Source organism: Martes martes, assembly GCF_963455335.1.
Source record: "Martes martes genome assembly, chromosome: 1".
NCBI classification, from domain to species: domain Eukaryota; kingdom Metazoa; phylum Chordata; class Mammalia; order Carnivora; family Mustelidae; genus Martes; species Martes martes.
In genome coordinates, this window is record NC_137888.1 from 172927243 (window position 1) to 172954351 (window position 27109).

The 27109-nt window shown below is 40.5% G+C and overlaps 1 protein-coding gene across 1 annotated transcript in view; it reads left to right on the forward strand.

The window, feature by feature from the left end:
* Nucleotides 1-14198: 14198 nt before the first annotated feature.
* The window catches only part of IL5RA (interleukin 5 receptor subunit alpha), a gene marked incomplete at both ends in the record, with an annotated part of 29553 nt that continues 16642 nt past the window's right edge, over nucleotides 14199-27109 (forward strand). Inside the window, 7 exons of the mRNA XM_080818480.1 lie at nucleotides 14199-14271; nucleotides 15870-16015; nucleotides 17265-17403; nucleotides 20352-20505; nucleotides 20580-20767; nucleotides 22795-22940; nucleotides 26238-26376. Of these exons, the coding sequence (XP_080674606.1) occupies nucleotides 14199-14271; nucleotides 15870-16015; nucleotides 17265-17403; nucleotides 20352-20505; nucleotides 20580-20767; nucleotides 22795-22940; nucleotides 26238-26376 (985 nt within the window). The remainder of the gene's footprint in view (nucleotides 14272-15869; nucleotides 16016-17264; nucleotides 17404-20351; nucleotides 20506-20579; nucleotides 20768-22794; nucleotides 22941-26237; nucleotides 26377-27109) is intronic.

Here is a 27109-nt window from a genome sequence, read left to right on the forward strand (position 1 = left end):
TAAATTTTCCTTTATGTAAATTTACCTGAAAAAAAATCTGACCAAATATTTTCTTTCCATATCTTAGCCAAAAACTAGAACATGAAAGTTTAAAAATATATATTTAAAAAGGCTCTCAAGAAATGCTTATTCAAATAAATTCAACTATTAAAGTATTTCCAAAGGAAGGTAGAATGAAGAACTTTGAGGCCATTAAACTAAAGCAGAAGTCTGTAGACAGAATACCACTCATCCCCGCCCCCCCCCCATTTCCCCATCCCCCACCGCCCCAGGATAATGGTGAGGACAACCAAAGCAAAGCAAAAGTCCTCTCTGCTGCACCCTAAAGGTTTACTATTACCTCTTAGTGCAGACCCAGCCTGAGGGAAATACAATTTTACCTGCAAAGGAACTGACATTTATTACACAGAACTCCTATAGGAAGTATTCTCATCGTATGTTATCTACCCCCAAGTAAATGTGAATAGAGAGGACTAGAATAGAGCAGGGCCAGTTTCCATTATACTATAGAAACACCACTGCCAGGAGTATTATTCTGCAGTTAGAAGATGACATGTAATTAAAAAGTAAAGAAAATGAGATTAAAAACAGCTTAGCATTATCTGCTATAAATACAAACCCGCTCTTAAGTTATCAGTGCTGGTTAGTTATCACTTGGCTGGCCTGCACTTCAGTGCTGGCTAAAGATTCCCTTAGGAGTGGACACCTTTCAACTTTCTTGAGTAAATCAGATTTTTTTATTCAAGTTTATATACCTAGTAGCCAAAATGTGGCTCCAAAATGTTCACTTGTCTCTGTTCATCTGAGTTTTGCTTGTGTTCCTTTAAAACTGAATCATCTCTGCAAATCAGAGAGAAGTAACAGAGTATGTCAAACAGTTGTGACTGCAATGCTGCTTCCAGCCAGCCATCCATCCGTCCATCCATCCATCCATCCAATGTTTGTTTAGTGTCTACTATGTGTCAGTCACATGTGTGAATGCTCACAGGAATGATAAGGCTACATAGTCATTTACAGTATGCTTAGAACAGGGTCAAGCACTGTATTTTTATTAATCCTCAGGAACAAGCAATAAGGTTTTTTCCAATGAGAAAACATAAGCACAGAGAGGTTAATTTGTCTAACATCACACAGGTAGTGAGGAGCACAAGCAGAATTCAACTCAGACGGTCTGACTCAGAATCACTAGTGAACGCTGATGAATCCGGAAAAGCAGGCAGGACTGGACCATGCAGTGCTGGGCACTCCACAGGGTGCCCCTTGAACGTCATTTTTGTGGTAACATGAAAGCACTGGAGGTTTTTTAAGCAGGTGTTTTCATAAACCTACTGTGTTTTCACGTGACTAGTCTGGCTGCGGCATGGAAAATGGGTGGAAGGACCTCGCATGTGAACTTACTGCCTCCCAGTTCTGGAGGTCACAAGTCTCAGATGGGTCCACGGGGCTGCATTCCCTCTAGAGGCACTTGTGGAGAATCTCTGTTTGTTTTGTTTGCGGTCCTTTCCAGCCTCAAGAGAGGGCTTCCCTCCCTCCATCTTCAAAGCCGGCAACATAACCTCTTTCCTTTTTGACCTTCTGCTACCTCTTTATATGGACCTTAAATGATTACATGGAGCTCCCCGGATAATCCAGGATAACCTCCCCATTGAAAGAGCATCACCTTAATCACATCAGCAATGTAAGGTGATATGTTTGCAAGCTCCAGGAATTAGGAGGTGGATATCTTTGGGGGGCACTATTCAGCCTACTGCAACCTTCAAGTGTGTGCTTTCGTGGTTAGGGGGATAGGAAGACATGGGACCACCAACGATTATCATGTCACAAACAACTGGTTGATCAACTTGGGGCATTAATTGTGTCGACCTTAGTGCTGTATACTTTCTCCATTTCTTCCTAGTTCTGGTTTTAGGCAGAGGGATTGATTTCAAGCAAAAACACATGGCTGAACAGAGGTAAAAACCATTAAACAGCAGTGATCACCCTGAGATCAGAGCTCCCCACCCCACCTGCCAGCACCCAACTCCAGGACCTATGGCATCCGTGTCCTTAAAACATCACTGCTCCAAGGAGCATCTCTATTTTGAAATAGGACAGAGAAAGGAAAAGAATGCTTCTCATAAACATAAGAATTTATAACATTTTAAGCCCCTTGAGGAAGATATTTGAAGTGATATTTGGACAAGTCAGATAAAAAACATAATTTTGACCTAATCTTAATATTCTGCAATTTGGGAGTTGAGGCTGGTTAAACCTCAAACCCTTCCCCCACTTCCACCCCCCTTTTTTTGTGTAAGCAACACTGAGTAATTTGTTTAAGAGACATGTTCTGTTTCAAGAATGTATTCTTTCTTCGAAACAACAAAAAGTACCTCTTTGAGGAAAAGTCATTCACTCATTTTGTTCTCATAAAAGTTTAATAGAAGCCAACTAAAGTTTAAGATCTCCCAGAGGACAAATAAAGAGATTTCTCAGAAAATGTAGAATCGCAATTTTCATTGGTGCTAGGGGATTTTACACACAAATGCAATTTTATCTTACATTTAAAAGAGGTAAGTAAATAGACAAATCAATTTTAGCTGTTCTGAAATTTCATACTGGGTCATTAATTTTAAAAGATGGGACTTCAATAATAGTTAAAAGAACAGAGGCCCAAGGGTAAAGACTGAGAATAATCACCTTCAAGATTCTGACTTAGCAGCAGCCTCAGATCGGAACCAAGAGTCTAAACCAGCTTCCTTGTGATGTTCTGCATTGCATTTCCACCGTCAAATAGAGAAACACGGAATTCCCTATTGTAACAACACAAACTCCCTCTTCTTTCCTTAAAACTGAATACTCTGATGGATTCTAACAAAACCGGGCTAGATCAAATTAAGACCTGCCCTCTCATCTAGTAGTAGAGACAGAGATATAAACATAATATTCAATACAGGATAAAAATAAAAAAGCTTCAGCTGCAGAATGAACATTCCCTTGGGAGAAAGAGTAGAGTCAGAGAGGTCTTCCCATTGGAAATGATGTTCAGACTTAACCTGAAATAATTGGAAGTTTCTCAAGAGGCATCCCCCCACGCCGCCCCCCACCAAGTAGGAGACTTAGTCCTTGTTAAGTAGTTGTTACACTGTTTCTCTTAAACTAATCATGACAATTACACAACTGAAGTGTTGCCATTGTGGGCAATGTGACTGTGGGGAGTATCACAACCAAAATGGGCTAAATTCTCTGAGTTTCAGTTTATTCATCTGCAAAATCGGCTTATAGGGGTGCTATGGTAACGTATATAAAGCAACTGACACTCCCAGGCATGAGTTAAGTTATCTCCTGATTTAAACAGAGTACTAATTTACCTTAATAAAGCAAGCTTAATTATATAGTTCATCTGTTTCTACATTCTGGTTGATTTCCTGTATCTGGCTTTACATGTAAAGAATTGGTCCCTGCAAAATTATTTTGTAATGTGTAGTTACAACAAATCATTATGTCGTACACCAACTTAGATAATGTTCTATGTCAACTGTACCTCAATACAAGTGAAAAAATAATAAAAGCAATAGTAAAAAAAAAAAAACTGGTCACTAACAACTCAAGATGCTTAAGCCACTGGGATTCTTTTTTGAATCAAAATATGTTCTTCATTTTAGCTATACATGATAAACCTACACATTGATTTTATGCTGGAATTGTTCTAATAATTACCTAGGATTCTATTTAAATCCTGTTAGAGCAACTTCCAAAAAAATATAAATAAATAACAGTTTTAATGAGATGTATTCACAGGATAAAAGTCACCTCTATGAAGTATGTAACTCAATCATTTTTAGCCTAGTCTCCAAGTTGGCAATCATCACCACAATTAGGGACATTTTCTTTACCCTCTAAGAAACCTCACCACCACTGGCAGTCACTTCTCATTTTGCTCACACTCCCCCACCCATACTGAGGCAATCACTAATATACCTTCTATCTCTATGAATTTGTCTATTCTAGACATTTCATATAAGCAGAATCATAAAATATGCGGTCTTTTGTGAACTTGCTTCTTTCACTTAACTTCAGGTTTTCAAGTATTTACTTGTTTTATTTTGACTTTTATCTTTTTAGAGAGACAGAGAGTGAGCAAGTGAGCAGGGGTGGGGGCTGGCGGGATAGGAAAAGAGAGATTCTTCAAGCAGACTCCCCCCTGAGATCATGACCTGAGCTGAAACCAGGAGTCAGATGCTTAACTGACTGAGCCACCCAGGCACCCCGTCCATTGCATACGGATATAACCTGTATTTTTTTTTTTTTAATCATCGATTGACAAGCATTGTGTTATTTCCACTTTTTGGTTATTATGATAATACTGCTATGAACATTCACATACAAACTTTTGTGCAGATATAGATCTTCAACTCTTTGGGGTATTTGCCTAGGAATGCAACTGCTGATTCATATAGTAATTCTATGTATAACTTTCTGAGAAACTACCAGACTGTTTTCCAAAGCATTTGTACCATTTCACATTCCCACCAACAGTGGGAACCAACAGGTTTCACCCAGAACCTATGGAGGTTCTAATTTATCCACATCCTCAGGAACACTATTAGCTGTCTTTTTAATTTTAATCATCCTAGTGGATGTGAAGAGGTATGTCCTCATGGTTTTGATCTGCATTTTTCCAGTGGATGATATTGAGCAGCTTTTCATGTACCTGCTGCCTAATGGGGCATCTACTTTGGAGACATGTCCATTCAAATATTTTTATCCATTTTTCATTGGGGTATTTGTCTTTTCATTGGTGAGTTGTAAGATGTTCTCATTTTTTTTCCTGGTCACAAGTCCCTTACCAGATATGTAATTTGTAAATATTTTCTTCCATTCAGTAGATTATCTTCACTTTCTTTCTGGTATCCTTTGCAGCACAAAAGCTTTTAATTCTACTGAAGTCTGACAGACCTACCTTTTCTTCCATTGCTTTTGTATCATGTTCAAGGAACCACTGTCTAATGTGAGGTCACTAAGATTCATGCCTATGTTTTCTTCTATGAGTTTTAGAGTTTTAGTTCTCACTTTTAAGTATTTGATTTCTTCGGAGTTAATTTGTGTACGTGGTATGAGCTATGGGTTGAACACCATTCTTTTGCATATTTACATGCCATTTGCTAAAAAGACTGTTCCTTTCTTCATTGAATTGCCTTGGCATCCTTTTCAAGAATCCAATCATAAACGTGAGAGCTCATTTCTGAGCTTTCAGTTCTATCCCATTAGTCTGTATGTCTCTAGTACTTTATTTTTTCCTGCATTTATACAGCATAAAATATTTATACATATAGGAACATAAGAAGAAAATTGAGGGATATGTTAATCCCACTGCAGTAGACGAGCCATTGGTTCCAATTCTTCACTGCCCTCTAGCAGTTGTACACATTCACACCCTTCTCATGGCCTTATCATGGTGGGGGGAGTACACTGTGGGCTGGGTCCCCTTGATTCTGGCTGAGGCCATGTCATCTGTCCTGACTCTTGGGATGTCAATGAATGTGACATAAGGAGATACTTAAAATAGGCTTGCACAGTTGGTCCTTCTCTCTTGCACACTTGCTATCACCATAGAAAGAATCCACCTTGGGTAGCCGTTGGTTCCAAGAGAATGACAGATGCGTACAATACACGTGACCCCACTCTGATCTGGAACCCAGCCAAATTTAGCCAGAGTCTTGTCAAAACTCAGACACTTGGGCAAGAAATACATGCTTATCAATGTTTACCACTGTGGTGTTTGCAGGTGGTTGTTTGCAGCAATAGCTAACTAATAACCTACCACTTAGAGATAACCACTCCGATCAGTTTGGTCTTTTGATTAAAAACAAGATAATAAAAAAAACTATCTATATATGTATATGTATATATACATACAATGGACCAAGTATACATATGTAAATATATATATGTATATTAAATATATATTTACATATGTATACTTGGGCTGTTGTTTTTACTTAACATCTTTCCATATTCCAGGTATTATTCCATGTATTATTAAAAGTTCTTGATAAACACTCTATTATTTACATATTTCAACCTTTAAAAGTTATCTTTCTCCAACTGCCCCCATATTATTTTTCCTATGACAAGTAAAGGTATAATGAATTTCACTCTTTTTCTCTCATATAAATCTTGGTCTCCATTTCACATTTCCATGGAATGGATTCCTATTTATAGACACCTGTAGTAAACTTCTACAACTAGAGTCCAAGGTGGGACCACTGAATCCTGAGTTCCTTCCTGTTCTTCTATTCATATTTTCACCTATACTATTTGGCTGAACTCAGACTGCTTTTCTTCTAAAAGAATATGGGCAAATTTGACTTTACTTTAAAAAAAAAACCAAAACAACAATTTGGGGGATTCCTCCAGCATGTTCCACTATACTATCTTTTGACATTTACAGTTTATTCTAAAGAAGAAAACTGCTGCCAAGTAAACTACACAAAGCACTCATTTTTCTTCAGGCTACGGTGGAAATAGGACATGGAGACAAAATATGAGTGCATTTTTAAAGTTATTATTGATATAGTTGATAGAAGATCAGATATCCAAGAAGACGGTATCCAGGCTAGTAGCCAAATCTAATTCTATGTCCTTAACAGTGCCTGGTGCTGTGCACAGATGCATTCAGTAAGTACTTCTCGAGTAACTGAATATAAGAAATAGAACATGAAAGCAGACTCTCAGGCCAGAAATTCTGGCCCTCGCAATGATTAATACCTATTTTAGGGCTTCCACAGTGACAAGTACACTACAACTGACATTAGATGTGCGGGACGTCCTAGGGTATGTCAGAGGCTGATCTCTATTTCAACTCTTCTGGGTGCTTCTTAGCAAATAAATGGATGTCTCTCTGCCACTTCCCTTTTCTCCAGGGAAAAATCGCATTTTTTCAGGTCATCCAATAATGATTGACCAGTTTCATTTTGGCAACTGCTATAACAGGTACCTTAAGAACCCCACTCACTGTCCTTACACATTACATACACGGAGCCTCCTGAAAGTCTCATTCAGGGTGCGTGTGGTTCCTCATCTTGCAAGTAGACCTGATCTCACCTGGCAACTGCCTCCTTGCTTCCTGGCCCTTGCTCCCCCTTCCTCCTGCATTGGCTTCTCATTGGCCATTGTCACTCAGCTCCTTGGGCTAAGAGTGGAGGTCCCCTTACAAAGGCAATAAATGGTACCTGGCTCAGATACTTAATACAGTAAGTGCTATTCTTTTTTTTTTTTTAAGATTTTATTTATTTATTTGACAGAAGAAGATCACAAGTAGGCAGACAAGCAAGCAGAGAGAGAGGAGGAAGCAGGTTCCCTGCTGAGCAGAGAGCCCAATGCAGGCCTCGATCCCAGGACCCTGAGATCATAACCTGAGCCAAAGGCAGAGGCTTTAACCCCCTGAGCCACCCAGGTGCCCCCCCCCTTTTTTTAAGATTTTATTTATTTATTTGAGAGAGAGACAGAGAAAGAAAGAATGCACACAGAGGGAGAGGGAGAAGCAGATTCCCTGCTGAGCTCACGTCCTAAAAGAGGCTCCATCCCAGGACCAAGGGATCATGACTTGAGCAGAGGGCACACACTTAACCAACTGAGCCAACCCAGGTGTCCTCATAAGTGCTATTCTTATCCATCCACACCCTAGGCCCCATTTTTTAAAATTAACTTTGCTAGTCAGTCACCTCAAAATTCCTAGACAGAAATGGAACAAAGAAAAGGAAAAACGCAACTCAGTTTACTTCAATTAGAGCACCCCGAGGACAGCGGAGGCATTCTGCTGGAACCTGGGAGTTGACAGGAGGAACAAGGTCCTGGGCTGTGGCACTGACCCAACTGCCACCGTCTGTCACAATCTGTATAGAATGAGCCAGGCTACACTGAGCTCCTAACTGGGCTAGCCAGCAGTTTATCACACTCAGAAACTCCCCCTGCCCCTGGCACACACAAGTATTGCAGTGCAGGGCCTGCTAGCGAAGAAGAGAAAGCCTAAGACATTCTCTAAAGCCTGAGAAGTGCTGCTATCGCGCCGCACACAGACAGACCTATTCTGCTTGTCCTCCCGTGTGCCCAGCGCTGTGTGGGTGACAGAGGCACAATGCATACCTTGGCTGAATGAAGCCTATGAAGAACACAGACACTCAGTGCTCGAGACTACCCACAGAACACTTGACCTTGTCACCCATGAGTAAATGTTACTTTCAGCTCCTGAACAGAGAGCCAAACCTCTTGAAAGAGAATGAAAATGCAGACGAGACCCTTATCAGATAGTGGCTATCCAGACAAGAGAGATCCTTTCATTTCATTCCTCTGGGGGTTGCTCTTGAGGCTCGGTCCATAACTGCTCTTACAAAGGCTCCTGGAAATGTGCTCAGAGAAGCTCTGTTTTACCCCCATGGCAAAGCAAACGGCCCAGGAGTGTGCAACCATTACAGCTGTGATGATGAAACAGTGAAGAACCGCCTCTAAGTCAAAAAGTACACCCAGAGATAAGAAGATTCATTTTCAATGCCCTTGCAGCTGCTGCTGATGGCATGGCCAGCGCACTTCTCAGTGAGTGGGGATCCAAGGCTGATTCATCGCAAAGTGAGCAAATGCCTTTTTTTCTCTAAGATCATCCTGTGCTCCACCTCCCAAGAATTTCAGTACGTGGGGAACGGGGGAAGGAGGATAGGAAAAGGGAGAAATAATGATTTCTAAAAATATTTTTTAGAAAATATTTTTAAAGAAAAAGGGGAAACAAAACCCCTTGTAACTATTATTAGCAGGGGCAGAACTAATAATGGTGCTATAAAACGTCTATCAGGCAGCTCATATCGATTCTGGGTATGGCACTCTCCTCTTGCGACCTTATAACTCAGCTAAGTAACTGAGGAGAGCAAGTCCATGGCCAGGTGAGTCATATTAACAAGACACCTACGGTTTTTGTTGACCCTTGTATGGGAGACTGATTTTCCATTGCTGCAGATACTTTAGGGATTAAAAGGAAAATATAGACTCTGCCAAGATTTCTCAGAAAATACCTGAGGTTAGAAAACAGGGTATAGCAGTTAATGAAATATCTTGGTGAGGACATTTCAGAGTTAATTAAGAAAGCTACACATTAAGGAACAACAGCAAAAAGGAGACGATTGCATTGTATCTAACTGAAGTCATTCTGCTTTTTGTCTCTCCTGGGGATTCGGGGATTTTTTCAAGATTGTTTGACTTGATACAAGATGTACAATAATTTGAAGTATCTAAAACAAAAAGAGCTAAAATATCTCACTTGGTTTTGTTAATTATTTACCCAAAGCAACATAATTTTTTTAAATTTTTATTTATACAGGAGAAATAGATTGAATGAAAAAATTTTTTTAAAAAAGGAAAACAAAAATCCTTCAATACCCCATGAGCCTAACATTCATGAACACGTGAAAAGTGACCGCTTTTATAGCCATACTGATTAATGTATTTGATACTCAATTTAACAGATTATCATGCCAAAAATTTCATTACCTGGTACAATTTTTATTTTGCATGAAAGGTTGTGTTCTCTTTTGTAGTTACTGAAAAATATATTAAGGTGTGTAGCTATTTGTTAAAAGTTTGCCTTTCAAAATGAAAGAAAGATTTGGAAATCAAATCACCTCATTTGTTTTCATTACATGAAATGCTACTGGGGGAAATTTTTAGGCAAGGTACCAAATGTATCTCTCTCTCTCTCTCTCTCTCTCTCTCTCTCACACACACACACACACACACACACACACACACACCCACCCACCCCCCCCCCCCCCGCCCCTGAAATGGACCAGGCTTGTTAACATGCTCCCAGCCTCCTGTGCTCTGATCTATTTTTCCCCAGGCTAGGTTTTAGCCTACTGACTTGGTAGAGTATTAATTTGCCTCTATTCTTTACAGGACCAGGCACTTTAAGCATCTGCCTTGTGCCTGATGCTGTGCTAGGTGCTGGGGCTGCAGCCAAACGCACGGACAGGATGGATCTAGTCCTGGCCCTCTGCTATTGAGCACGGTTGTTGGAAACAAGAGGATCACTAGAGGCAGGTATGGCCAGGAGTGGGGGAGCACGGATGTGGGATGGCAAATCATACCACATGGGATTAGCTGGGAGATATTTAACCACTGTTGGGAGATTAGCAGCAAAGTCCTTCTTCCTTCATTTTCCCAATGGAGCACCATTCCTACCTTGGCTAAAGATTGTTTATGAATGTATAGGGCAACAATTTGAACCCATGACTTATATTTTATGACTATTTCAAAAAATTGACCAAAATCCAGGAATAAGAAGAAAAAAACTGCATGCATTATATGTGGTCCTTATCACTCATTTATATTTTTAGGAAGCCTGCACGGGTTTTCATTTGGGGGGTAATGCAATATACCTAAATGTTAAATGTGTCCTTTGCATTTTACACCTTGGGTTATTTATTTATTTTTCATCGCTCAAGAGATGAGTTTTATTGCTGATTACACTGTACAGGGAAAAAAAGAGGAAGTAAAAAAGTAAACTCTTTACATTTAAGAGCCTAACAGAGCATGAATCCTCTCCACTGCTTTTCAATTTCTGTGCACTGAGGTTGAGTCTGGAATTAGATGTCACCACAAGTGACTCAAAAATGCTCTAAAAACAGGGTTGCATATACAACTTTGGTTATAAAACAAATGCCCCAGACAAAAAAAAAAAAATAATAAGTTGAGAAGAAAAAAAGAGGGGAAAATATTCTTAAGTCTGAACTTCGGTAGAATTCAACCAATTCTTAGGAACAGTGGGGAAATCCATTGCCAATTGCCAAAACTTTACCCAACTTTCTACAAACATCTGTAGTGCAAGAGGTTGTGCTCCTGTTTTCTCCCAAATTTCCAATAGAACACTTATCAGAAGGCAGATTCTTAGAAGGCACTCGAGGAATTTTAGGTAGACTCAGTGAAATGTGACATGAACAAGTAACCTATGATATCTCTAAGAAGACCGAGTTTGTACTTGCGATGATTGTAAGTAAGCCCAAGTTTGCTTCATTCTGCTGAATTTGAATGTTATTTTAAAAACTTGATAGCTTTCTGGTGGATTTTAATTGGTAGCCATAAGTAGTTGATCATATTGTCATTTTGATATATATTTTTTTAAGCTAGAGAGGTAGCTCTGTATTTCTACAGTGAAAGGTTGCCCAGCTGACATCTATTTAACAATATACCTTTGGATTAAAGACACGGCCTGGAGAGATTTGGGTTGTTTTTCCAGCAGTGGTAATTGCTATGCCTGAGACCAGAAATAACAAGGGATCAGGGACAAAGGCTGGAGGAGCTTTCAGGGAACAGAACAGAGAATGAACAGGATTACGGAAAACCCGGGTCAACTGCCAAAGCTCCAGTAATACCCAGTCTTGGGGGGAATTTAGCTGGCTCACAAAAAAATTGTCATTCTCACTAATATTTTGACTTCTATTTGAGTGTCTTGTGTTGTCTGTAGGACACCTAATTTTGTTGTGTCACCTTTTTGAATGGAAAATATCGCAATGAGATGAGAAAAAAAAGGGTATGGCTGTTTTAGAGCCCCCCCAAAATAATAATAATCATCGGAAAAATTTTGAGTGATTGAATACAAAACGTAATTGCATTTTCAGCAGCTACGATGTTGGAATATGTAATGAATTCTAGGGGAAGGTGCTTGATTATGTAAAATATTCAATTATCTCCCCACTTAGACACTCAACAGTTTTATCTTTCAATTACTTAACTGCAAAGAACAAATACATGTTTGGTCATAACGTACTATTTACTTTGCCATTCAGTATAGGTCGCTAGGGAATATCAATCTTGCATTTTTTTTTTCTGACATAGAATTCCTCTTAATGACAATTAATGCAAAGTTAGTGCATATATAACATTTCAGGAAATGCTGACGTTTCAAAGACGTGACCTTACCTTGCAGAGGAAACGGTCTTTATTGTTATTTGTTAAAGGTTTTTTTAGTTTTATTTTTGTATCTTTACTTCTCAGCAAATTACTAATGCTTCCCTGTAATTCCTTAAAATTCTTACTTGCTGAAAAATTTTAAAGTATTAAAATACCTGCTTTTATTGTTCTTGTCATTTTTAAAGTCCTGTTTCTACAGTGTGAGATCAGAGTAAGAGAACATTATTTTTATGAAAAGTAGCACAATTCTGATTAGCAATTCTCTATTTGAAAAAGAAATTGAATGATTTGTATGACATTGCCATGTTTATTCTATATTGTGACATTTTACTAATTTCGTTACAAAGTTAAGTGTGATAATAGTAAGTAAAGTAAAAAGTTGATTAAATAGTAAGCTCAAAAATAATAATTAAAAATTTCTTTAGTCGGGCGCCTGTGTGGTTCAGTCCTTAAGCGTCTCCCTTTGGCTCATGTCATGATCCTGGGGTCCTGGGATGGAGCCCCATATCAGGCTCCCTGCTCAGCAGGAAGCCTGCTTCTCCCTCTCCCACTCCCCCTGCTTGTGTTCCCTCTCTCGCTATGTCTCTGTCAAATAAATAAATAAAATATTTATTTAACAAAAAAAGAATTTCTTTTTTCTCCATTTAGCCAAAAGTCATCTTCTGTGGTTCTGCCACCATTATATTTGCAAATACCAGTCCTTTTAAAGAAACTTTCTAAAAAACATTGTATTTTTACGTAATCATTATACCCAATGTGGGACTCAAACTTATGACCCTGAGGCCAAGAGTCACATGCTCTTCCAACTGAGCCAGCGAGGTGCCCTTTTTAAAATAAATTTTTAAACTGAAAACTTGAAGTCATTTAAATTAGTACAGAGCATAGGCTTTGCTGTTAGAAGATCCAAGATTACGTCTAAATTCCATTATCTACTAGATGTTTGATCTTTGGAAAATTATTTAAGTTTTCAGACTCTTTTTCTTCATTGTCAATTGGCTAATAACCATGTGGGCCACCCACGGAATAAAAGGGGGGCATGAGAGATGAAAGGAAGAACTGCTTTGTAAAACCAAGGGTAGCACACAACACTGGGAAGCTGTTAAAATTCTTTGTTCCTTAAAATCCAGTCCATATGAAAAATGCCTTTCAGTATCTCCAGAGGAAACCCTCAAGATTTCTAATCAATAATTCCCAACAAGGCATCCACTCCCCTCTTTGAGTTGGTGTCCAACAAGATGCTGACATTAACACCCACACTTTCCAGGCTGCCATGTTGATTTATCACAACATTACAACTCTAGAGTCAGTTTCATTGTCCAGTTGTTTCAAGTAGGTAGCAAGACGGTGTTTATTTTCTTTAGGACTGTAACTGTGTTTTTAATTCCTTTTATGGCCTGCCCCTATTTGGATTCATCAAAATATTTAACCTCTACAAAGCTCAAAGTGTCATAAATTTATTCCAAGTTTTGTGACACAAAGTGTCTCTTTCTCACATTAAAATTGTTTTAAAGTTTCTTGTCATGTTGGCTCATATTTAAATACTTGTTAATTAAAATTAGAATTTGCTATCTGATCAACAGTTCCCAGAATTTTTACTGTTCAAAGATCTGCTCTGATCTCCTGCTCAGTACCCGAACTCACTCACTTAATTTCTGTTCTTCTGGCTTTGCCCTTGCTGTGGATTCCACAAGGACTGCCTTTCCCCTTTGTGTGTCAAGAGCTCTAGTTAAGGGACGCCTGGGTGGCTCAGTCAGTTGAGTGACTGGTCAGGTTGTGATCTTGGGGTCATAAGATTGAGCCTTGCATTGTTGGGCTCTGTGCTTAGCCCAAGTACGCATGGAACTCTCTCTCTCTCTTTTTCTCTACCTCTCTCTCCTGTTCTCTCTTTTTCCCCCTAAAATACATAAATAAATCTTTAGGGGGAAAAAAATAAAAAGAACTCTAGTTAATCCTTCTGGAGTCAATTCAAAAATCTCTTGGTTCTTACTGTGTCCCATTCACACCTTTATTGCAACAGTGTTTAACTGGACTATAATTATTCATTTGCATTTCATCCTGCCCTTCAGACTATGGATCCACATTTTAAAGACAAAACCCAAGATTTGTTCATATTTGTATTTTTAGCACATAACAGATAGTTCATAATGTTAAATGGGAAAAGGTCTACATTTTACAGTAAAAGGTAGCTTCCAGTTTCTCTTAAAAATGGCATCTGGTGGTGATTTGGATCTTCATCCTTCTGTTTTCTGTAGGATGGGATTATCATGGCACCTGCATTACTGATTCTGTTGTGGGCTATGGTGATACTGAGAGCAGACTCACTTCCTGATAAAAAATGTAGGTACCACCTATTAAATTCAGCAATGTTTCTTTAATATATATATATATATATATATATATATATATGTGTGTGTGTGTGTGTGTGCGCGTATATATATATATATATTTTTTTTTTTTACAAAAAATGATAGCCTTATTTTTTTCTCTTAAAAATCCCTCAATTTGAAAACTATGTATGGATTGTTAAAAGAAGAATATTTATTCTTATCAGAATCCAAACTCTTTAAACACACTAGTACTTGAAGAAAACAAGGTTGGCTAGAATGCACATTTGATGACAATGGGGAATCATATTCAGAGTGTGGGCGCATGGGCTCTGTGGAATGGAGCTGGGGCCCATGTGCGGAATGGCTTCCCATGCAAGGGGTTGGTTACAAGTCCTCACAACCAAAGAATAAAAAACTTCCACTATGTTTTGGTTCAGAAACTAGTTAATCTATGGATTTGGTATAAGGACAGAGTCTAAAAAAAGAAAATTATCACACGGTCTGTATGTAGGGTTGTCTAAGAGAACTTTCTATGATAAGGACACTGTTCTATATCCTCATTCTGTAATGGAGAAGACACTACACGTAAGCAACTACAGAGTGCTTGAAATATGGCTTGTGCAACTAAGGTAAGGAACATTTGGTTTAACTCACTTTTAAATAACCATATATGGCCAGTGGCTACCATAATGGACAGTGTTTTACAGACCAAGCCCTACAAGCCCTATATGTGGCAGGTATGGATGCTGAGTTTACAAGGCTATTCAAAATTAAAGGTCAGTGGAAATATCTGAACCAAGTAGTAAGTGAATAAAATTCAGTTTCCTAATAGTGTGTACAATATTTAGGAAGCAACTTAAAAAGTTGTAGCAATATATGCCAAGGACAGGAAATAATGAATATATCACATATTAACACTATTCTCCGTTGCAGGATTAGAGGTAATTTTTCTTTCTTTTTCTTTTTGCTCACCTGTGCTTTCCAAAATTCCTAAAATGAGCAGGCATTGATTTTGTAATTTAAAGGAAAGTTTTTATTTTGAAAACAGTGGTTCAAAGAAAAAACCCTCTTTTCTATTAAGGTCTAAGTAGTTTTGCTCACAAATTGTTTTGACTTTGAATCATAATGAGAAATAAATTAATTTTACTTCAAAAACCAGTGCAAATACAAATATTGAAGTACATTCATGTAGTAGAAAAAAGAGATTTATGAAACATAGTCATTATATGTCATATACCCTGATATTTTCTATCCTATTTTCTTCCATGTCATTAAAACAAATTCTAGCCATAAGCCAGTAAGTTTTTCCAGCCAATTTATAGATAATGGCCCTCAGCTTGAAGACTATATTTACAATAAATGATATATTAAAGTATTCATATTTCAGTTTAAAAAAAAAAAACCTGTATATGCTACAGGGAAATACCTGGGCAAAGTTAGAAAGATAATGAATTAAAAGCAGTTTTAAGCAACTGTTTTTCCAAAATTATTTCCATCTTATATATTCAAATACTCAGAAAATCCTATACTACACCCTGAAGGTCTTGGGAAATTTAAAAGTGCTACCTCCATACAATCGAACATCACGTGGCTCCTTTTCACCAACAGCTTTACTTCTCCCACCTACCAATTTCACCATCAACGTTATTGGTCTCGCCCAAGTTCTTTTGCGCTGGGAACCAAATCCTGATCAAGAGCCAGAGAATGTGGAGCTAGGCTATCATGTGAGAATAAATGCTCCGCAAGAAGAAGATGTAAGTATTTATTCTGACAGTCGTCTTTATTCAGAGTCCATTTTAACACTGACTGCTTTTTCCCCAGTAAATGAACTTTTAAGTCACCCTTCCCCGCCCCCCCCCCAAAATATGGACTCAAGTGTTTTCTGTTAGACTCTGAGCAGAGTAGGGTGCCTGTTGAAATGGCAGTGAACTATTGCCATGCGTGTTTGCTTAGCATTCCACAGCAGCACAAACATTTTAACTTTGCCCCGATTCTTTCACCAAGAAAAGAAAGTGTAGTGAATGTGAAGGTAAAACAGATTTGATACTTGAAAATAGGAAAGAGAAAAAGATAGGGAAGAGAGCAGTGGAGTAAAATGGGAAGCGGCTGGGGGCCTAGCCAGAGAAGCAAAGTTCAAATCCAGGGTCTGCTACTTCCTGCCTTGGCAACCTTGGGCCGGTCACTACACATCTCAGAGACAGGGCTTTGCCGTATCCCACTGAAGGGATTATGTTAAAGCACCCAATACTTAGGACATATGTAGTAAAATGAGATGAAGGAGGAAGCGATTAGTATTAGCTTTTTTTTTTTTTTTTAAAGATTTTGTTTATTTGAGAGAGAGCAAGAGAACGAAAGCACAACCAGGAGAGGAGGAGCAGAGAAAGAGGGCGAAGAGGCTCCCTACTGAGCAGGGAGTCTGACATGGGGCTTGATCCCAGGACCCTGAGATCATGACCTGAGCCAAAGGCAGATGCTTAACCAACTAAGCCACCCAGGTGCCCCAGTATTAGCTATTTTTGCAGTCAATATGGAATTCCAGAGAATTTTCCCTTTGAAAGTACTCTCTGGGGAAGAGACTGGGGCTAGAGAGATGGCTGAGGTGAATGTGAGCCCTAATCATAGTATTTTGTTTGTTTTTATAGGAATGTGTTCATCTATGACTGATAAATTGTTATATATTATTGTACTGTTTTGTTTCCTTTTAACAACCAAATGCTAGAATTGGGTCATTTATTTACTTGCTCATTTTTTAAAAAATCAACTTTGTTGCGGTATGAATGGCATATAAAAAGCTGTATGTATTTATCTAACTTGATGAGTTTGGGGATAAACAGATATGTACCTGTGAAATCACGTGCTTAATTTTTTTTTCTATCCAAACTAGTTCATTGCCTTTTATTTACGTGCCATTTAAAGAGTGGAAAAAAATGCCGATCAGATTAAAATAGCTCTTTTAATGCTCTTTCCCTTTTCTGTATCATGACTTGTGGGGTTTATTTTTAGTATGAAACCAGAAACACTGAAAGCAAACGCGTAACCGTTCTTCATCAAGGCTTTTCAGCAAGTGTGCAGACCATTCCGTGGGATGGCCACTCCCTCCTCGCAAGCAACTGGGTTTCTGCGGAGCTTAAAGCGCCACCGGGTAAGACGGGTGCCTAACAGCCTCACGTTGTATTCCTGACTTTGCAGATCAGGCAAAGCTGGAAAAGTAATTGGCTTTTCTTTTCCATAGTCAGTCAGCAGTTCCTCCTAAGTCTTCTTCCTCCTCATCAACATCCTAACCGAGGCTGTGATCACTTACGGTCATAACCCACCCCATTCCATCGGGTGCACCCCTGCACACAGCTCCCCCGTCTCACTTCCCTGCTCCCACGTCACAGGGTCATCAGCAAAATCATGGCCAATGAGGTCTTTCATAATTGGGCTGTAAGACATTTTCCAACCATACCCAACACAATTCCTCTGCTTTTCTCAGACAGATTTCTAATGTGGACTCTGCCCCCGCACCCCCTCTTCTGGAGCAGCTTTTTCTTGCCTCAGAGACTTTGCTTTCTTGGATTCCCCTCTGCCTACTTGTCTGAATCCTTCCCATACCTCAAAGCCCAAATCAAATTGGACGTCCTTTATAAAGCCCTTTTATTTTTGATCCTATACACCGAAGAAGGCTCTTCCTCCTCAAAACCCATTCATGGGCTGTGTTACTCATTTGGCACATATGCCTCTATCTTTCACAAATTAATAGCTTTATACACTGCCACCTCTGGATATAAGCCTTGGAGGGGGCTGCAGCAGGGATGGTGTCTCATGCTTTACTGGGCCAGGAGAGCAAGCAATACAACCTTCCAGAAGGAGCGATCCCCCATGTCCTGTCTGTGCCGCTCTGCACTCTAGGATGTGTCACAGCAAACTGAAGGAAGCTGCTGATGGTTCACAGAAGCCACAACACTGAACAACTCACCATGAAGAACAAGGATAGACAGCAGCCACTGTCTATACTGTCCTCTCTGGAAAACTGGGGTTTCTGATATGTAGAAGCAGTGATACCTGTGATTAAACCCTTGGTAAAACCACACACACACACATGGGAAAGAGAGAAGGATCACTGTGTCCCAGGTCATGTGAGTGTTCCTAGTAATAGCTGTCTTGGCCCGTCTGGCCCTCAGGTAATCGTCCAACCATTATCTTGTCACCTCACTAAATGCAATGGCTACACACCCCCTGAGTTGTATCGATGATGGAGAGCAGCACTGTGAACATATTTCTGTTCACTCATGAGAACATGCTGCAAAGACCATGGAGCAGCCAATTCACAATGGCCTTGATTCAAGGTTCAGAGACCAATCTAAGTTAGACAGACACAAGGTCACAAATACAGACCTCTGTGTGGCTACCTCAGAATCACATGTCCGCAATTCTAATTATTCTCTGAGCGTGCCAATATATGGTGACATGAATGAAAAATTCTCTCTCCCTTGAATCAAACTGAATTCATACCAAATAATTCCTTGGAAGAGAGCTGGGAGACAAACAGATAAAACAGGAGACTCCAAACTATATTTGGGTGTGGAACAGCACACTGAGTACAAGGCATATGCGTAAGTCTATGTACCTTTGTCGTATTTGAATATACAGAAAAAACCTATGCAGCAGTGCATGGTAATAACACAAAGTAGCCAGTGTCCCTTCTGTCCAACTTCTTTGCAGACAAGAGGAGCCTGTCTTCTTCTCTGCCTTGAACTACACTGGCTGACAGTGATAAATATGATCACAGAATTGACTTAAACTAAGCTAAAAAGACCCTTTCTATCATTTGAGACTCAATCTAAGGGCTCCCACTTTGATGAGGTCCTCCCTAGCCCTCAGCGCAAAGTGTTTTTCCCCTCCTGTGAGCAACCACAAGGCCAGTTTCACCATATGTGTTCAGAAGAGCCCTAGTTAACATGGGGACAACGTGGTTTGAAATAGAAACAAGGCTTTCCAGTCAAATCTTCACAAATTCTGGGTGAAGTAAACATAATGCGTTTGGTGAAAAATTGCATGATTCTTTAACATCTTTGCACAGTAAAGCTGACTTCAACAGACTAGTGTGCATAGACTCCCCAAGGGAATGTTTTGTTTTTGTTTTTTAAATATTTTAGGTATTTATTTGAGAGAGACAGAGATAGCAGCAGAGACAGCGAGAGAGCAAGAGCAGGGGTAGGGAGAGGGAGAAGCAGACCCCCCACTGAGCAGAGGGCCCGACGTGGGGTTCCATCCCAGGACCCTGGGATCAAAACCTGGGCCAAAGACAGATGCTTAACCCATCGAGCCCCCCAGGTGCAGGAGGAAATATTGTTATTTTTTCGGTGCTGCCAGCACCCACTTCCCTCGGAGCAGCAATCTCTGTTATCCAGGACCCATTTGGGTGCGACCTAATGAATCACATATTTCTAGGACGGAAAGCAGCACTGGAGACCTTTCTCTGCCAACTCTCCTGTTTACAGCTGGAAAAGCTGAGGTCCAGAAGAGTGGGCTTCAAGGTGTCACAGCTCGTTACAGAAAACTGGGGCATTAGGGGCTCCTGGGGGGTTCAGTGGGTTAAGCCTCTGCCTTCAGCTCAGGTCATGATCTCAGGGTCCTGGAATCGAGCCCTGCATCAGGCTCTGCTCAGCAGGGAGGCTGCTTCCCCCTCTCTCTCTGCCTGCCTCTCTGCCTACTTGTGATCTCTGTCAAATAAATAAATAAATAAATAAATGAATAAATAAATGAAAAATGTGGCATTAGGATATCAAAGTTCCTGGGCCCCAAGCCCTGAATGACAACCTCTTACACTGCTCTTAAAGTTTCATACAAATATGTCCCACATGCACACCTCCTTAGCCCAAAGTAGCCAGAAGGTTTAATGCCAGAAACTCAGGCTTTGGAATCCTAGCTTCATCCCCTAGCAAGCTGGCCCTTTGCCAGTAGGTTTCTATAAAACTTGTGGTAACGATTACTTTTTTTTCATGCTAAGATGTTCCCAGTCACTACAGTTTCAGAGAAAGGACAAAATTTAAGAGCTGTCATGGCAATGTTTTATTCTTATTTTTGACCCTCTTATTGACTATCCAGGGTCTCCTGGAACCTCGATTGTGAATTTAACGTGTACTACGACGACCACATTAAATAACTCTAATCCGTTAAGGCCATACCAAGTTTCTCTTTACTGTACCTGGCTCGTTGGCAAGGATGCCCCCGAGGATACCCAGTATTTCCTCTACTATAGGTGAGTACCTATTTTTACTTATGCAAATGCATTTTTTCCTCTCGTCTTAACCCCTTATGAGTGTTGCCACTTAGGTATGGCTCCTCGACTGAAGAATGCCAGGAGTACAGGAAAGACACACTGAAGAGAAACATCTCCTGCTGGTTTCCAAGGACTTTTATCAGAAGCAGAGGGAGTGACTTGCTGGCGGTGCATGCTAATGGCTCCAGCCAACATGCCACAATCAAGCCTTTTGATCAGCTGTTTGCTCTGCATGCAATTGGTAAGGTAGACTCAACTCAGAGCTGAGATAACCAAATCCCAGCATTAGATGGGGTTCTCAAAATCACCTAGTTTGAATAATTTTCCAATACTAAATGACCATCTGTCCCCTGCCTGACAATCACAGGGACCAGCTTTCTCAACCTCAGCACCACCGATATTCCTGGTTGGGTAACTTGTCGCGCAGGAGCTGACCTGTGCCTTGCAGGATTTTGAGCAACTTCCTTGGTCTCTACCTACTAGACCAGCATCCTCCCCCACAAGCTGTGACAACAAAATGTCTCCCAGTATTTCTAAATGTCCCACGGGGGACAGAATCTCTACCATGTGAGAATCACTGAACCAGGCACGTGAACTCACTGCTGGAGGGAGCAGCCCTTTCTCAGCTCTGACTCGATGTTTTGCCCATTGGTCCTGTGATGGACTGGTACCACCTCCAAATAATTCTCATCTCCATCCCAAGATGGTCTTAGAGCTAGCCAAAGACAGCCAGCTTTTTTATCCTGAGATTTCTCTTCCCCAGGCTTCCCACTCCCAGTTCCTCCTGCTTTCCTCTTAGGATCCTTTGCCATTCTGGTCTATCTCCTGTGGGTGATCTGAAAATGTCTTGCTCAACATGTGATTCTCAGATCTAACCGTATTAAGGTTTCATTTGCTCTGTTCTCAAAATAGAAATAGTCTCCTTCATCCTAGACACTTGTATTAATGAAACTCGTCAGGAGCCTTTCCCGTCACATTCTTATTACTAATGCTCAAGATTTCAATCGTGGCATATTTACTGGCATGGGCTGTGGAGTCAGGCTGCCTGGGCTTGGATCCTGTCTCCCCCGCTGACTAGCTGAGGGACTGTAGACAAGCTGGTCATTCCTCTGTGCCTCAGTCTTCTCATCAGAAAGAAATGGGGAGAAATTAGTACTTCCTGCAAGGTTTTTGTGAGAATTAAGTATGTTAATAACCATACAGTGCTTAGCACAGTGCCTGGTAATTATACATAATTAAAAATATATAAAATATTATTTAAAGGGACAGGATTTATCTAAATCTCTATCAAATGAAGTAGAACTTATTTTAAAGAACCATCTCACTGAAGAGGTTATGCAATTCTACTTAATAGTCTATTTCTCAAATGACCTAAAAATGTCACTTTCCTGAAAACTGGCAATAAAAAATGCTGAGGACGACCTAGGAAACAATATTAATATGAAAATGGACACAACCTAACACAGACCACAGGAATTCTTTTTCCTGTATGATTTTCATTTCTTTGAGATAAATTCCTCGTATTACTAAAAAGAATACATTCTTGATTACATTTTTATCTGCTTAGGGAACGGCAGGCTCTGGAACCAACAGGTCCCATTCTTCGCTTGCCCCTATGATTCATTAATTGTGAGATCTAAGTCACATAACCTAAGAGAAGAACGCTTACTTAGAAATAATTTCCACCCACATCACTACAAGATAATCAGGTGTAAGTCAGGGAAGAGAACTGTAGAGTTGAAAATTAAGACAAAAGTGGTGCAATCCATTCTTTTTATGCAAGAGAAAGTGGAAACTTCGCACTCCATCCCCCAAACAAACTTGAAAGAAGGCAAACAAAACAAAATGAAACAAAACTGAAGCTCAGAATGAGGAAATTACTAGCCAGGGTCACACACCTGGCTCAGCAGAGGCAGGGCTCAGGGGAAAGCTCCAGAGCAATTTCTCTCCAGGATGAGGTTGACCCAGTCTGGTCCCGCAGGAAAAACAGGGATAGGTGGATCTTGCAGTGAGCTGAAGGGGAAAGGGACCCCACCATTCAATGGCATTTGGAATAGGAATCCTTTAAGATTCCAGTAGAAATCTCTTCAGCACTACAACATAGGAGTCATCAGTGAGCCACTGGGGTCTTGGGGCTTGGAGATCAGTCAGCTAAATCCCGAGGGTAGGTACTTGAGAGGATTGTATCTTAGAAATGCCTTGAGGAGTATGGTATGAGAGGATTGAATTTATCAGCCCAGACCACTGACCTTTCATTCTCTAACCTAGATCGAATTAATCCTCCCGTGAATGTCACAGCAGAGATTGAAGGAACCCGTCTTTCTATTCAGTGGGAGAAACCCATTTCTGCCTTTCCAATTCACTGCTTTGAATATGAAGTGAAGATTTACAACGCAAGGAAAAATTATTTTCAGGTAATTCTTCAGAGTATTCCAATATTTGATGATAGCATTCTCTTAGAAACATTTTAAAAATTCTATTCAGTGACAACTGTGCTTATAACTTGGAACTAACAAGGGCAAAGGTAACTTGTATCTACACAAGTTTTGTAAAAATAAAACAAACTTTATTGACATTCTGTGTTGAAAGGACATACTTTAGGTTCAAAATAACACAAAGGATCAGATAACAACTCATGAGCACTACTATTGGTGCAAATATAAAATGTTGCAGCTGCTATGGAAAACAGTATGGCGGTTTCTCAAAAGATCAAAAATAGAATTATTGTGGGATCCAACAATTCCACTTCTTGGTATACATCCAAAACAACAGTAAGCAGCATCTCAAAGAGAACTTTGCACATCCATGTTCATAGCAGCATTATTCACAACAGCCAAAAGGAGGAAACAACTCGAGTGTCCACTTACCGGTGATGAACAGATCAATAAAATGTGGTCTATCCGTACAATGCACTGTTGTTCGGCCTTAAAAAGGAAGGGGACTCACACACATACTACAACCTGGATGAACCTTGCGGACACTGTGTTAAGTGAAATAAACCAGTCACAACAAGACAAATATTGTAGGACCGCATTTAACAGGAGATACCAAGGGTAGTCAAATGCAGAGAGACAGAAAGTAGAATGGTGGTTTCCAGGAGCTGGGAGGAGGGGGGCGTGGGGGCTGTTTTTCATGAGTAGAGTTTCGGTATCAGAGGGTCCAAGAGTGATGGAAATGGTTGCACAACAAGGTGAATGTACTCACTGCCAGAGTTAAGATGGTAAATATTATGTTTTCTGTCTTTCACTGCAACTGAAATATACTTGTTAGCATTAAGGAACAAAAAGTTGAAGGGACAAAGAGCTGATAAGCCAGCCAGAGTTGAGGAAGCATCAGCTCTGGGTCAAGCCTTATTATGCTAATTTATTCCATCCTCCCAGTAACTCCATTAAGTCACCCTCATTCCCATTACATAGGAAAGTGAGGCCAAGAGATTAAGCCCCTTTGCCCAAAGTCACTAAACTGGCAAAGCATAGGGAAGTTAGGATTACTGCTGGCCTCTTACTGATAGTAGGCAAAGCAAATTCCACTCCATCCAATTTGATTCAGCCAATACTTAGAAATTGGTTTCTGTGTGGGATGTGTAAAGTAAGGAAGATAGTGTCTCTGCCATCAAGGGGCCTAGTTTAGCAGGCACAGGGGGTAGGCCAAGCAACCCCCTACTGAGGGCCCCTGCTGAGACCAATTGAGCAAAATCGGAAAAGGGGAGTAGAAACATACATGGTGAGCAGAGGAGACCCATTTCTGTAACCAGCACTTCCCAAAATACCTAGGTTGCAAGACTGGCTTTTTTTTTAAAGAAAAATTTTCTACTCTAATTTCCAACTTTTCATTAGACTTCTAACTCAATTTCTAATTGTTCTTTTGTAAAATACAGTAAAAAGGAAAGGCTAGAAAAAGAGAGAGAAGCCCAGCAAGCATGGGCTTGGATGTTGGGGCCATGTCAAATCGCTACAACAGCTTTGAAGCTGTCCTCTCAATTTCTGTGTTTCCTTCACTGAGGCGCAGAAATAAATAGCTCCTGGCCCCCAGGAGTCTGCCAAGTGCTCTTGGAGTGGCAGGGGGTCTAGGCAGAAGGCATAAGAGAGCGTGGCTCCTTCAGCCAAGTGGCCATAACTGAGGCGGCCTGGACATAAAGCCAGCCTTGGGACAATAAGCCTAGATCCTACACTGGGACTTTTCCCAGAATGACTGAGATTTAAAAGGAAAAAAAAAAAAGGAGTGGTTTCTCCTTTTAAAACCACTGCCAGAGGCACTGAAAGCTACTCTAGAATTCGATTCAGTACAGAACTGCGACTGCATCTGCAAAATCAAAGAATAATATTGGTAGCAGCATGAAAGCTGGACGCGTGTGGAGGGGGCATGTGGACACAGGCACGCGGGGTTAGTGGCTCTGGCAACGGGCCAAGCCAAAGATCACAAAAGACGTCAGGCAGTGGTCATGGGAGCAAGGGGGGGCACACCCAGAAGAACGCATGATGCAGGTGTCGGGGATCCGTCTCTGGTGTGGGGCCTACAGGATTAGCTGAATGGTGTGGACACTGAGCAGTAGAGAGAAGAATGGAGAAAGGCTCATTTGTGAGAAAATAGCCTCGCTGTCACACTGGAGACGTTGGCCCAAATCACCTGTGGCAAACTAGCATTTACTGAGCACCTATTATTGTATTCAACTAACCAACACTGCTGTTTTTGCTCATCAAAGATGGGTTGAATATTCATAGTTTTCATAGGATTCGACCCAGTACATTCTTAAACTTGGAATTACAAAGGTACTTCCATTTAGTTCAATAATTCATGCTTGGGTGTTGTTATTCCCATTTTACGGATGAGGAAACAGAGGCTCAGGTCAAGGAATTTGCCTTGCAGGTAGTTTGGAGTAAGGGGTTCAAACTCAGCCCTTCCTAGATTCAAGGACTCTGCTCTTTTCTCTTCTCTATCACGGTGCCCACGCCCTGGCTTCAGCTTGAGACATTCCTACACATCAGGGAATAGCAAACAACTTCTTCTTCTTCTTCTTCTTCTTTTTTTTTTTTTTTTTGGTAAATGGCCAGATATTTTAGGCTTAGCAAGCCATATGGTTTCTATCACCATTATTCAGCTCTACCACTGGGGAACAGAAGCAGCCATAGATAATATGTAAACAAATAGGCACGGGTGTGTTCCAGTAAAGCTTTCCTGTGGATACTGAAATTTTAGTTTCATGTGTCATGAGATACTCTTTTGATATTTTTCAATCATTGAGAGATCCAGTAACCATCCATAGCTTATAGGCCCTACAAAAAGAGGCAGCAGGCTGGACGGGCCCACACGCTGTGGTTTGCTGATGCTTGCTGAAGAGCATGGAAATCAAGTGATACTGTATAGTAATATGACTACAGAATATGGCGGGACAAGATGAGGGGGATTATGCGTTCTACTGGCCACTCCAGTCTGTTCATCAGGAATCATCACTAGGCCCACACAAATCATCTAGATGTTACCATTGACTTTTTCTTTACTTTGGTTACAAGATCGCTTACCCCGAAGGGTAGCTGCCAACACATTCAAACTGAAACTTTCTAGAATAAATGAATCAGTGCATGTCCTATTGATTTTCAATGGATCAGATAACAGTGAGTCATGTCACTTAGGTACAACCTTCTATTCTGATAACTGACATGACTTAAATTACATGTCCAGAGATTCTTATAATGCTATTTTTCCCCATTTAGACAGAAAAAATGACAACGAATACATTCATCTCGATAACTGATGATATTTCTAAGTATTCCATTCAAGTGAGAGCAGCAGTGAGCTCTGTGTGCAGACAGACGGGGTTATGGAGTGAGTGGAGCCAAACAGTATACGTGGGTGAGTCTCTTGTTTATTTTAAAGCAAGCGACCTTCCTCATGGTTAACACCGATAATCCTGGAAAGTGTACACATTCATTCATGGACCCAAATGCCTCATCTTCTGCCAGCCTACTGCCCTTATGACCGCAGCAATGCTCACTTGGCTTCAGACAGCGATCTCATAACCTGGAGGTGTGGCCTTGCACCTTCAAGACAGAAAATTCACAGCCTGTTTGTCATTGCCTGGGTGTACTGGGTTTCCATAGATGTTTTATGGCAAAGTAGACAGTCAAATAGCGGCTAACCTAACTCTTGTGTGTGCTGCCACCAGGCAGCCTGAGGACGTGGACGTATGTGGTTCAGTGTTGCATGAGATCGATGAGAACACGGAACAGTGGAGGGAACACGGGAGTTGTACCCAGATGGCAGGAACGTAACACCCAGCTGTGGTATGTGATGACTGCATACCCTTGGAAAAAGTCCCTTCTGACTTTGCTTGGGTTCCCAGGACAAAACACATAATGTCCACCTCACTGCCTCACAGGGTACCGTGAAATAAAAAACAATGACCATAGGTGACATTTATGGATGGCTGTTTACCAAACACTGCTCTATGCTTTACGCTCATTACCTCCGTGAATCTTACCAACAGACCTATTTTGCAGATGAGAAAGTAGCTTTGCAAGTTTGGGCAATTTGCTTAACTCTGCAGGTCCAGTAAGTGGCAGATGTGAAGTGGCAGAGCTGCCTG